At 43.0% G+C, this 14,282-nt stretch overlaps 1 protein-coding gene across 2 annotated transcripts in view; it reads left to right on the forward strand.

Moving 5' to 3' along the window:
* The first annotated feature begins 482 nt into the window (after window positions 1–482).
* The window catches only part of mtmr9 (myotubularin related protein 9), a 119,965-nt gene continuing 106,165 nt past the window's right edge, over window positions 483–14,282 (forward strand). For both annotated transcript variants that reach the window (XM_063035583.1, XM_063035590.1), the window contains exons 1-2: window positions 483–761; window positions 5,850–5,958. In XM_063035583.1, the coding sequence (XP_062891653.1) occupies window positions 580–761; window positions 5,850–5,958 (291 nt within the window). In that variant the 5' untranslated portion in view covers window positions 483–579. The remainder of the gene's footprint in view (window positions 762–5,849; window positions 5,959–14,282) is intronic.

The following is a 14,282-nucleotide window of genomic DNA, read 5'->3' on the forward strand; positions in this document are numbered from 1 at the left end:
CTTGTAGATATGTATAAAATCATGAGAGCAGCGTACACAGTAACTGGGTCAAAAGCAGTGGCACTGAAAATGCACCATTTTCTTCTAATACACCAACTCTCCGGCCAGCCTGGAGAAGATGGGAAAGCACACTTCCCAGAGCAGGAAAGTCTTCGCAGTATGTCGGACAGCCTGCTGCTGATGTAGGGATATGGGTGCGGTTATGCCTCTGTTATGCTGAAATTTAGAGGCTGAATTATGAAGGGAACGGGCAAAGAAGCAGTTTGGTATAGTCTTATCGCCCTTTGCTCTCTGCATTGATTGGAGAGAATAACAAAAATCAGGACCAAAAAAATCGTGTCAAAGCAGTGCGTGGACGTCGACGGTGACCATCAACCAATCTGCCAATAGATTCAGCCAGAACGTCAGAGCACCTCTGCCTGAACTGGTACAGAGCGGAACGAATTTTCCCCACATCTCGTAGCTGGGGGAGCCATTGGGCGCGTTGCACGGGTGGCCATTTCTTTGAGTTGAGTGGTACGCGGCTTGTTTTGGTCCGGTCCGGCCTGTCCTGGCGTGGATTTTGATAGCGGCCCGGAGATGGAGTTCGCCGAGCTGATTAAGACTCCGCGGGTCGATGGTGCCGTCCTTCATCGACCCTTCCAGCCAAGGGTAGAGGGCACACTCTGTCTGACTGGTCACCACCTTATACTCTCGTCCCGACAGGACAACAATGAAGAGCTGTGGCTGCTACTTAGCAATATCGATGTCATCGAGAAGAGGTTGGTGCTTGGTTCATACTATCGGCGCCTAGCTGGAATCTGTCATCTGCGATGTACCTTTGGCGCTGCCGGCTTCCCTTCCCTGTCGCAACCCCCCCCCCCCCAAACACACAAACAAACAAACACACACACACACACACACACAGAGGCAGGAATTAGTTCGACTCAAACACGGGATACGGGATACTTTTTGTAAGGCTAATCTTAAATCTGGGGTTGATAATTTTTTGTAAGACATTAAACACCACATGGAATTGGGTTCCAGACCAGCCTCAATCCTCTGAATAGCCGAAGACGGAACGAATGACTCCTGTTTCTGTTTCTTTTTTGCTTTTAAGAGACCTCTACCGAAAGGAACGAATCCCTTCTGCAAAAGAAGTGTTTTTGTTGGACTAATTCTACTTCACTGTGTAGTTACTGCCTTACTGTGTAATGATGTGATCTGTATGAACAGTATGCTCAGGTTTTTCACTATCTCGGAACACGAGATAAAAATAAAGCAATTCCACTTTTGACTACATTATTGCGATTTAGAAAATTCACTTGCCTACTAAGGTTGCCATTGTTACTGGCCAGGTTTCGAGGACAAAGCTGAAATATAATGAATGCAATTTAAACATAATTCAATGCCTACCATCTGCCAGGTAAAAGTAGTCTATTGGCATCCTTACACCACTGACTATCTACAGGTCTGTATGATATCTATAAAATATTTAAGATCAATTCACCAACACATTTTTGCTTGTACCTCATCAACCCCTGTGGTTAACAATTGGAGTGATACAGCTGATGCACATGTGAAGAAAATGCCTGGCAAGTTTCTTTCTATTCATGCTGATGTTGAAGTATTTCTTAATCCTTGCTGTTTGGTTCAAATGAGCTTCATTTCATCGTTGGGGTACTTTCACTATATACATTGAAGTTCAAAGTTCTTAAAAGATGGCTTGCCACAGTTTTGAATTGATTTAGTTATGTTCAATTGGTGCTGGCCATGCTGGAAACATTCACAGTGATGAAGTGGTTTTGAGAAGCTGGTGATGAAGCAAATCAGCTCCGGCCTTAGAGGGAACTTGGACCTGCTCCAGTTTGCCTACCAACATCGTAGGTCCACAGCAGATGCCATCTCATTGGCTCTTCACTCAACCCTGGAACATCTGGACAGCAAAGATGTATACATCAGGTTGCTCTTTATCGACTATAGCTCAGCATTTAATACCATCATCCCCTCAAAACTAATCAATGAGCTCCAAGGCCTTGGCCTCAAGACCTTCTTATGCAATTGGATCCTGGATTTCCTTACTTGTAGACCCCAATAAATTCAGATTGATAAGAACATCTTCTCTACAGTCTTCATCAGCACAGTTGCACCACAGGGCTGTGTACTTAGTGCCCTGCTCTACTCACTGTACACCTATGACTGTGTGGCTAAATACAGCTCCAACACCATATTCAAGTTTGCTGATGACACCACTGTTGTGGACCATATCAAAGGGGGTGATGAATCAGCATACAGGAGGGAGATTGGAAATCTGGCTGAGTGGTGTCATAACAACAACCTCTTACTCAATATTGGCAAGACCAAGGAACTGATTATAGACTTCAGGAGAGTGAAACCAGGGGTCCATGAGCCAGTCCTCATCATAGGTGGAGAGGGTCAGCAACTTTAAATTCCTGGGTGTTACTACTTCAGAGGATCTGTTCTGGACCTAACAAGTAGATGCAATTGCGAAGAAAGCACGACAGGACTTCTACTGCTTTAGGAGTCTGTGGAGATTCAGCATGACGTCAAAAACTTTGACAAACTTCCATAGATGTGTAGTGGAGAGTGAATTACTGGCTGCATCATGGCCTGGTATGGAAACACCAATGCCCTTGAACAGACAATCCTACAAAAGGTAATGGATTCAACCGTGTAAAGCCTCCCAACCACTGAGCACAAGTACATGAAATGCTGTTGTAGGAAAGCAGCATTCATCATCAGAGATCCCCACCACCCAGGCCACAGCTGCCATCAGGTAGAAGGTACAAGAGCCTCAGGACTCACACCACCAGGTTCAAGTACAGTTACTACCCTACAATGATCCCTTGAACAAAAAGAGATAACTACACTCACTTGCCTGTCTATTGAGATGATTCCACTTTAAGTACTCTTTATCTTGTTATTTCATGTTCTGGTTATGTATTGCTATTTATTTATATTTGCATTTGTGCAGTTTGTTGTCTTCTGAACTCCGGTTGATCTTTCATTGATCCTCTTCTAGTTACCATTCTGTAGATTTGCTGAGTATGGTCACAGGAAAGTGAATCTCAGGATTGTACTTGGTGACATGTATGTACTCTGATAATAAAAAAATACTTTGAACTATGTCCTGTGCATGAATTTTAAACTGTCCTCTTTGTAGTAAGAATTGGTAAACAAATTGGTTTGTATTGTCATATGTATTGAAGTACTGTGGAAAACCTTGTCTTGCATACTGTTCAGACAGATCAGGGCACTTCATTCCAAGAGTGTATCAAAGTAATACAAGATGAACAAGAGTCCAGAATGAAGTGTTACAGTTACTGAGGAAGTGCAGTGCAGGTTCATAATGAGGTAGATTGTGAAGTCAAAAGTCCTTTTTATCATAGTAGATAACTATTCAATAGTCTTGTACAGCAAGATAAAAGCTGTTTCTAAGTCTGGTGATATGTGCTTTCAGGCTTTTGTATCTTCTGACAACAGGTGAGGGAACTTAGCAGCAGCAGTTCATAATCTAGCAGAGAGAAAAAGAAAAAAAAATTAAACAAGTAAATTAATTACGTATATTGAATAGATTATTAAAAAACGTGCAAAAACAGAAATACTGTATATTTAAAAAGTGAGAGAATGTCCGGAGTGGTGGGTCTTTGATTATGCTGACTGCTTTACTGAGGCAGTGAGAAATATAGACAGAGGCCATGAAGGGGAAGCTGGTTTCTGTGATGGGCTGAACCGTGTCAACAGTACTTTGCAGTTTCTTGCGGTCATAGGTAGAGCAGTTGCATCACTAAAAACTAGTGAGGGTCAAAGGGGACCTGTCAAATTTCTTTAGCCTCTTGAGGAAGTAGAGGCATTGGTGAACTTTCTAGGCGTGATGTCGATGAGGTTGGACCAGGACAGGCGGCAGATGATGTTCACTCCTAGGAACTTAAAGCTCTTAACCCTCTTGACGTCAGCCCTGTTGATGTAAACGATTTGTGCACCGCCCCCTCCTGAAGCCAATGACTAGCTCTTTTGTTTTGCTGACATTGAGGGAAAGGTTGTTTTAAAGATGCCATGTCACTAGGCTCGGTATCTCCTTCCTGTGTCTGACTAACTGTCATTTGAGGTACAGCTATTACGCTGATATCTGCAAATTTGTAGATCAAGTTCGAGCAGAATCTGGCCACGCCTTTATAAGTGACTTAAGTAGGGGGTTGAGGGTGTAGCCTTGTGGGACACCAATACTGAGGATAACCATGCAGGGTTGTTGTTGCCTATCCTTACTGACTGCATTCTGTTGGTCAGGAAGTGAAAGATGTACAAACGTTTGTAGTTGCAGAAGGGGTAAGGGGTAAGATGAAGTTCCAGGTCTAGGAGTTTGAAGATGAGTTTACTCGGAAGTATAGTATTGTAGGCAGAGCCATAGTCAGTAATCATGCTAACCTTAGCTGTCTTTACTGCCCAGGTGCTTAGGGTGACTGTTGTGCCAGGTGGTGAATTGTAGCAAGTCAAGGTTGAAAGCAGGTGGGAACCTCAGATTGAAGCTGGGAGAGGTTAACATGATGCTGACTGGATTCAGGTGCATTGGAGGCTGTCAGGATGGGTGGTGATCCTCTTCTGTTCAAAACATGTTTATCGAAACAACTATTTTTGTCTATCAACAAATCTTGAATCTTAAACGTAAAAAACATAAGCCCAGTATTTTGATCTATAGTAGACCATTGGCAAATCTTGCTGGTGAACGCAGCAGGCCAGGCAGCATCTATAGGAAGAGGCGCAGTCGACGTTTCAGGCCGAGACCCTTCGTCGGGTCTCGGCCTGAAACGTCGACTGCGCCTCTTCCTATAGATGCTGCCTGGCCTGCTGCGTTCACCAGCAACTTTGATGTATGTTGCTTGAATTTCCAGCATCTGCAGAATTCCTGTTGTTTGCATTGGCAAATCTTTCCAGTTTTGCCTCCAGCCTTTTGCTTTATTCATGTTCCTTGATTTACGCTTCTACAGTGCACATAGACTGTGTAATGTGTATCTTCACTATCTGAAAGTCTATAAATTTTTCATTGAATGTCACTTTTGGAAAGGTGCATTTTAAAATGGATAGTGACATATGAAGGGTGATTGATAAGTTTGTAGCCTAAGGTAGAAGGAGTCAATTTTAGAAAACCTAGCGCATTTATTTTTCAACATAGTCCCCTCCTACATTTACACACTTAATCCAGCGGTCGTGGAACATGCAGATCTTGGACCTCCAGAAAGTGTCCACAACAGGGGTGATTGATAAGTTTGTGGTCTAAGGAAGATGGGGATGAGTTATTAACTTCAAACTTTCTGCATAATCACTCAGAGTTGAACTGCATGTGCATGTAACGAGAGCTGTATCCACAATCTTAGCAATCACCCCTGTTGTGGACACTTTCTGGAGGTCCAAGATCTGACATGTTCCACGACCGCTGGACTAAGTGTGTAAATGTAGGAGGGTACTATGTTGAAAAATAAATGTACGAGGTTTTCTAAAATTGACTCCTCCTACCTTAGGCCACGAACTTATCAATCACCCCTTGTATGTCTTGCTCCTCTTTTTCAGAGGCAATTTCTTTGCCTAATCTAATTTTAATTCAGGCTTGAGAGTCCTGACCTAAAATCACAATTGTTCTGCCACTTTTTCCTATATTATTGATAGTGTACACAAAGAGCAGTGCGGTGGATGATGTCAGGTCACTAACAGTGTTCAAAATAGATCTTACAGTCTTTAATTCTAGAACAAAGGATACCTCGTGCGCTTGAGATCCAATAGCTAAAATACATTATTTAAGAACACTGAAAAATCACAAGAATTTTTTTCTAATAAATGTGTATGTTTATCTTTAGGTTTATAGGAACATTGGGTACCATTACGATTAAATGTAAAGATCTCCGTATTATCCAGTTGGACATTCCTGGCATGGATGAATGTTTAAACATTGCTAGTTCTATTGAGGTGAGATTTATTCTTATTTTTGTGTTGCAATTATTATTGAAACACTATTTCTCTGATACGACTTTATATAAAGGATTAGTTTTAGTACCTGTAGTTTTAGTGATCAATGTGGTATATATTTGATGAAAGATATTATTCTTTTCTGGTCCAGCGTTTACCATAGATCTAACTTCAGCTCACCCTTATTGTTATTGATAAATATTTCGTGGTCTGTTTTAAGTCTGTTTAAGTAATGGCCTCGATATTATGGATAGATTTGGTTAAATTTTGAATGTACCAAATTGGATTGAAGCTTTTTCATTTTGGATTTGCGTGGCTTAGATTCATTGATCTTGCTAGAATTTAGATTTCAAGTTCCGCTCAATAATATTAAGTTGGACTCTGACATTTCATGAGAGTGATAATGTGAGCAACAATTAATGGTTAAAGAATACACTAATTGAATATACTGGAAAATGAAGATATTCAATAGCTGTATAAGTATTTACAAGGTTTTCTGTGGATAACTAGTTAAAATATTCCAAATGAGTAGAAATCCAATGTTGCAAAAAAAAACTTCCAAGTTCAGTTTAACATCTGTACTATTCATTGATCCTACCATAACAGGGCAACTGTTATGTTGCCCTAATTGTCACAGCACTTCTGTTCCAACTTTCTTCTAATACTTCACCTGTCACCAAAACACAGAAAAATCAAAATTTTTATGTAGCTGAAAAATTACAGTGCTGTAGCCTTCTGGCTTTTATTAAATTTTTTGAGAGCAGTCAATTTGTGCTAACTTCAATTCAAAATACTTAGCATCAATGCAATAGAACTTTTAAGTTGGATGGATTGTTCATATGGATACCTGCATGACAGTTTTTAAAAGGAATTGTGTAAATATTATTGAGGTTAAGAAAATAAGTTGGATATGGTTGAAGAACTAGATACTGCTTTGAAAATTGATAGGCTAGTGATTTTACTAGATTGACAGGCTAGTTTGCTCATTTTCATTGTTAAAATGATGCAAGTACAGTATTAAATTCCATATTGTAATTATAATTTTTCTCGCTTTTGTGGGAGTTGATGCAAATTAGTTAAATGTGCCAGTCCTGAAAAGGGAAAATAACTTTGGGGGTGGTGACTATCATTTTTAACTGACCATGGTCTCCTACCCTCTCTTAAGTATTCACTCTGAAAATGTAAGAGGATTTCTTCCATTTCCTATCTGCATGCCTCTGCTTTTGGACACTATTCCATCTTCTTTTGGAGCAGCACTTCAAGCAGAACATTCTAGACCCTAAGGTCTTGCTTTGTAAAGAAAAAAAATCTTCATGTCACTTTGAGCTTATTTGTCAATCACTGTTGTTCTGGTTTTTGACCCAAACACCACCGGGAGCAGATGCTCTATATTCACTTTTTTAATGATTTTAAATTTAGGTAGTGCTGCTATAATATGTTTCCATAACAAGAATTGGATATGCGCCATATGTATAAGCAATGGTGAATGAGGAAACACTATTTAACACAGTCAGTATTATGGTGGAGTAAATAGAATTACAGAGGCATGAGAAGTACTGGCCAAAGTTGATTGAAAGGAGACACTAGCAGAGATGACTTACTTAAGCCCATCACCTGTACTGGAGCATAGGCCGCCGACAGCAGTTCGACGGAGTCCTCTGTCCTGGGCCAGTCTTTCAAGTTCTCCCCAGGTGTAGCCTATCTTCGTGGTGTATCTTTCCTCTCCCAGGGATGAGGCCTTTGGAACATCTGTTGACGTTTCTGTAGCACTGAGTTTTTATGGGATGGGGTTGCTAGCCCCATGCAAACCCTCCTCCTTTCGTAGCTGGGCTTGGGACCATCCGTGGTGAAGTTAGCAAAACAGCAACGACTGGAGTTTCTGGGAGCAATTCTGAAGGTGTGGGTTTGGAGGTGGCATGGTTCCAGAGGATTGGAGAGCTGCAAATGTTACACCACTCTTTATACAGGAAGGGAGGCAGAACAATGGAAATTATAGAAGATAATGCTATCGGCGGCCTATGCTCCAGTACAGGTGATGGGCTTAAGTAAGTCATCTCTGCTAGTGTCTCCTTTCAATCAACTTTGGCCAGTACTTCTCATGCCTCTGGAATTTAGAAGATTGAGGGGGGATCTGATTGAAACATATAAAATCCTAAAGGGATTGGACAGGCTAGATGCAGGAAGATTGTTCCCGATGTTGGGGAAGTCCAGAACGAGGGGTCACAGTTTGAGGATAAAGGGGAAGCCTTTTAGGACCGAGATTAGGAAAAACTTCTTCACACAGAGAGTGGTGAATCTGTGGAATTCTCTGCCATAGGAAACAGTTGAGGCCAGTTCATTGGCTATATTTAAGAGGGAGTTAGATATGGCCCTTGTGGCTAAAGGGATCGGGGGTATGGAGGGAAGGCTGGTACAGGGTTCTGAGTTGGATGATCAGCCATGATCATACTGAATGGCAGTGCAGGCTCGAAGGGCCGAATGGCCTACTCCTGCACCTATTTTCTATGTTTTCTATGTTTTTCTATAGGCCAGTTAGCCTGTCTTCAGTGATTGGGAGGTATTGGAGTCCATTATTAAGAGTGAGGTTTTGGGTTACTTGGATGCACGTGATAAAATAGACCAAAGTCAGCAAGGTTTTCGGAAGGGAAATCTTGTCCGACAAATCTGTTGGAATTCTTTGAGGAAATAACAGGCAGGATAGACAAGGGAGAGTCAGTGGATGTTTACTTGGATTTTCAAAGTCCTTTGACAGGGTGCCACACTTGAGGCTACTAGCATGGATAAAGCAGTGGCTGATTGGCAGGAGGCAAGGAGTGAGAATAAAGCAAGTGGACCTTTTCTGGTTAATAGTGGTGTCCTGCAGGGGTCAGTGGTGGAACCACTTCTTTTCACATTGTATGTCAATGATTTAAATGACGGAATTGATAGCTTTGTGGCCAAGATTGCAGATGATACGAAGAAGGGTTGAGGATTGGGTAGTGTTGAAGAAGCAGGTAGTCTGCAGAAGGACTTAGACTGATTAGCAGAATGGTCAGAGAAGCAGCTGATGGAATACAGTGTAGGGAACTGTATGGTCATGCTTTTAGCAAAAGGAATAAAGGCAAGGGTTATTTTCTAAACAGAGAAAATTCAGAAATTAGAGGTGCAAAGTGACTTGGGAGTCCTCGTGCAGATTCCCTGAAGGTTCACTTGCAGGTTGAGCCAGTAGTACAAAATGGAAATGCATTGTTAGCGTCCATTTTGAGGGGACTAGAATATAAAAACATAATTTTGATTGAATTGAGAGTTACTTTGGAAATTGACAAAAATTGAAAAAGTTGTCTGAGAGGTAGGAACAGTTTTGGAGAAAAGTTCCTTTTTCCATGTAACCGCCCCACAGTAATCTGACAGCACTGTCTCTTATGTGGGCTACCAGTTTCACCATGGGAGGCCATTGATAACTGACCAGCATTTGCTTCCACTAACTCTTGTGTGAGGATGCTTTATCAAACAGTCAGACGTGCAACTTTCATATTTAGCTCACGGTAACAAAATAAACTTGTAGGTAAAAAAACCTTTATTTTTTAAAAAATCTTGCAGGAAAAAAATAACTTTTTTTTTGCGAATCTCAAGCTCTAGCCCCCAACCTAATTTTTCTCATTGTAATAACATGGTTTTCTATAACATAAAGTTTTTTTAGGAATGCAGCCATCACATCCTTGAAGTCTTCTGCTCTGCTCTTCACAGTTCATTGTGCTCCTGAGAACTGAAAATTATGCCCTATGAAGTGCTAGTGACCTTCCCACCAATAACTGGGGTTCTCCATAACATAATTCCCCGCCACCGTGTTCATCCCTGTCGCCCTTGTGTTACAGCAGAGTGTGAGACGGGTGGTGTTTGGTTCCTAGGAAACAGGCCATGTTATATAATTTTCAGTAATGTGGAACTGTGGTATCTATGCATGCATCATTAAATAAGTTGCAAGAAAAGTTGTCTTTATTTACTTTTTATGGCACATAAATAAGCATGAACTTTATTCAATACCTCAAATTTTTGAATTCTCTATAAGTTATTTCTGTTGCACTAGTGGGCATAATGCAGGGCTTGCCTGTACCTGTTTTAAATAAGTGTCTTAGCTTTTACAGTTTTCCAGTCATTAAGTCCCTTGGCTATATAGATGTCCAGAAGATAATTTCTGTAACAGCCCTCCTCTCTCTCCCTACTCGTTCCTCGTTTCTCTGTATTCACTTTTTCAATACCCTTAATGATCTTGGCCCTCCTATCATTCAGGTGTTTTATCCACAAGTGCATCAGGCCTTTCCAGGATAATTTTTTATCAGTTTTTCTACCTCCTTGTACTATTTGAATTGCAGCTTTTTACTCAGTCTCTGGTATTATCATCATTATGCCGATGTTAAGCAATCACTCGAGCAGTGCAGTGATTAGAAGCCAAGGAACAGCTTACCTCAATGCCTTTCTAATCATTCTCGGGGATGTCTATCAGGTTTGTTTGAAGAAATTGCTGCCCAATTATCAACATATCAGCTGCAGCACAATTGAGCACTGTTATACTACGATTAGGACTGCTTGCCGTCCCTTCCCTAGATCACAACTCAGAAAATCTGTCCTCCTACCTGTATACAGGCAGTGGATAAAGAGCAAGACTCCAGAGATAACAAAGAAGTGCTCACAGGAGGCAGAGAATTGGCTATGGGATTGCTTCAAGTCAGTGGACTGGGCCATGTACAAGGACTTGTCAGATCTGCTGAGGGTCATTCAGGTTTAGTGACTGAGTAAAATACAATAGGTGAAATAGCAATTTCATTCAAACTTGCATCACTGAAGAACGCTCAACAGCTTTGGCAGGGCACGAATGTTACATCTCCTCCAAAGTGAAAACAATCGACGGAGATAACAAGAACATTTCAGTGCCAAGTGAGCTCAATGCCTTTTATGCTCGCTTTGACTGTCAAAACGTGAAGAATATTCGTAAACTTCACAGTCCCTGATGACCTTGTGATTTCGGTCTCTGAGGTCGATGTGAGAACATCCTTCACGAGGGTGAACCTACAGAAAGCATCTGGACAGGGTTCCTGGCCCAGTACTCCAGACCTGTGCTGATCATCTCGCTGGAGCGTTCGCTGACATCTTTAACCTCTCGCTTTGGCAATCTGAGGTGCTCACCGGCCTCACTGACTATCGACTTCATCATAGTCAGACTTTATTGATCCCGGGGGAAATTGGTTTTCATTACAGTTGCACCATAAATAATTAAATAGTAATAAAACCATAAATAGTTAAATAGTAATTTGCAAATTATGCCAGGAAATAAGTCCAGGACCAGCCTATTGGCTCAGGGTGTCTGACCCTCCAAGGGAGGAGTTGTAAAGTTTGATGGCCACAGGCAGGGATGACTTCCTATGACACTCTGTGTTGCATCTCGGTGGAATGAGTCTCTGGCTGAATGTACTCCTGTGCCCACCCAGTACATTATGTAGTGGATGGGAGACATTGTCCAAGATGGCATGCAACTTGGACAGCATCCTCTTTTCAAACACCACCGCCAGAGAGTCCAGTTCCATCCCCACAACATCACTGGCCCTACGAATGAGTTTGTTGATTCTTTTGGTGTCCGCTACCCTCAGCCTGCTGCCCCAGCACACAACAGCAAACATGATCGCACTGGCCACCACTGACTCGTAGAACATCCTCAGCATCGTCCGGCAGATGTTAAAGGACCTCAGTCTCCTCAGGAAATAGAGACGGCTCTGACCCTTCTTGTAGACAGCCTCAGTGTTCTTTGACCAGTCTAGTTTATTGTCAATTTGTATCCCCAGGTATTTGTAATCCTCCACCATGTCCACACTGACCCCCTGGATGGAAACAGGGGTCACCGGTACCTTAGCTCTCCTCAGGTCTACCACCAGCTCCTTAGTCTTTTTCACATTAAACTGCAGATAATTCTGCTCACACCATGTGACAAAGTTTCCTACCGTAGCCCTGTACTCAGCCTCATCTCCCTTGCTGATGCATCCAACTATGGCAGAGTCATCCGAAAACTTCTGAAGATGACAAGACTCTGTGCAGTAGTTGAAGTCCGAGGTGTGAATGGTGAAGAGAAAGGGAGACAAGACAGTCCCCTGTGGAGCCCCAGTGCTGCTGATCACTCTGTCGGACACACAGTGTTGCAAGCACACGTACTGTGGTCTGCCAGTAAGGTAATCAAGAACCCATGATACCAGGGAAGCATCCACCTGCATCGCTGTCAGCTTCTCCCCCAGCAGAGCAGGGCGGATGGTGTTGAACGCACTGGAGAAGTCAAAAAACATGACCCTCACAGTGCTCACTGGCTTGTCCAGGTGGGCATAGACACAGTTCAGCAGGTAGACGATGGCATCCTCAACTCCTAGTCAAGGCTGGTAGGCGAACTGGAGGGGATCTAAGTGTGGCCTGACCATAGGCCGGAGCAGCTCCAGAACAAGTCTCTCCAGGGTCTTCATGATGTGGGAGGTCAATGCCACCGGTCTGAAGTCATTGAGGCCACTGGGGCGCGGCGTCTTCAGCACAGGGACAAGGCAGGACGTCTTCCACAGTACAGGAACCCTCCGGAGCCTCAGGCTCAGGTTGAAGACATGGCGAAGTACCCCACAAGGGGCACAGGCTTTGAGCACCCTGGTACTGACACCATCCGGTCCTGCAGCCTTGCTTGGGTTGAGACGTTTCAGCTGTCTTTTCACCTGTTCAGCTGTGAAGCCCACCGTGGTGGTTTCATGTGGGGAAGGGGTACAGTCATGAGGGCTGGGTGGGGGACTGTGAGGAGGGGTAGGAGGGGAGAGTGGAATATGTGTTGGTTGGGAGCTGACAACAGATGACTCATGTGGGGGATGGGCAGGGGCCACAATGTCAAATCTGTTAAAGAACAGGTTAAGTTCATTGGCCCTGTCCACAGTGCCTTCAGCTCCTCTGTTGCTAGTTTGCCGGAACCCAGTGATGATCCTCATTCCACTCCAGACCTCTCTCATGTTGTTCTGTTGGAGTTTCCACTCAAGCTTCCTCCTATACCTGTCTTTAGCCTCCCTGATCCTGGCTTTCAGGTCCCTCTGTATTGCCCTCAGCTCCTCCCTATTTCCATCTCTAAACACCCTCTTTTTAGCATTCAGGATGTCCTTAATGTCCTTTGTTACCCATGGCTTGTTATTTGAATAACAAAGGACAGTTCTTGTCGGAACATTACAGTCCACACAGAAGTTGATGTAATCAGCGATGCACTCTGTGAGCCCATCAATATCTTCTCCATGTGGCTCACAGAGTGCCTGCCAGTCTGTCACCTCAAAACAATGGAATAACCGGGACCATTTTAGAATGGCAGGCAGTGACTAGTGAGATACCACAAGGCTTAGTGCTGGGATCCCAGTTATTTACAATATATATTAATGACTTGGGTGAGGGAATTAAATGCAGCAACTCCAAGTTTGCGGATGACATGAAGCTGGGCGGCATTGTTAGCTGTGAGGAGGATGCTAAGAGGATGCAGGGTGACTTGGATAGGTTAGGTGAGTGGGCAAATTCATGGCAGATGCAATTTAATGTGGATAAATGTGAGGTTATCCACTTTGGTGGCAAAAACAGGAAAACAGATTATTATCTGAATGGTGACGATTAGGAAAAGGGGAGGTGCAACGAGACCTGGGTATCATTATACACCAGTCATTGAAAGTGGGCATGCAGATACAGCAGGCGGTGAAAAAGGCGAATGGTATGCTGGCATTTATAGCAAGAGGATTCGAGTACAAGAGCAGGGAGATACTACTGCAGTTGTACAAGGCCTTGGTGAGACCACACCTGGAGTATTGTGTGCAGTTTTGGTCCCCTAATCTGAGGAAAGACATCCTTGCCATAGAGGGACTACAAAGAAGGTTCACCAGATTGATTCCTGGGATGGCAGGACTTTCATATGATGAAAGACTGGATGAACTAGGCTTATACTCATTGGAATTTAGAAGATTGAGGGGGGATCTTATTGAAACGTATAAAATCCTAGAGGGATTGGACAGGCTAGATGCAGGAAGATTGTTCCCGATGTTGGGGAAGTCCAGAACGAGGGGTCACAGTTTGAGGATAAAAGGGAAGCCTTTTAGGACCGAGATTAGGAAAAACTTCTTCACACAGAGAGTGGTGAATCTATGGAATTCTCTGCCACAGGAAATAGTTGAGGCTAGTTCATTGGCTATATTTAAGAGGGAGGTAGATATGGCCCTTGTGGCTAAAGGGATCGGGGGTATGAAGGGAAAGCTGGTATAGGGTTCTGAGTTGGATGATCAGCCATGATCATACTGAATGGCGGT

The sequence above is a fragment of the Mobula hypostoma genome, chromosome 2 (assembly GCF_963921235.1).
Source record: "Mobula hypostoma chromosome 2, sMobHyp1.1, whole genome shotgun sequence".
Lineage (NCBI taxonomy): Eukaryota > Metazoa > Chordata > Chondrichthyes > Myliobatiformes > Myliobatidae > Mobula > Mobula hypostoma.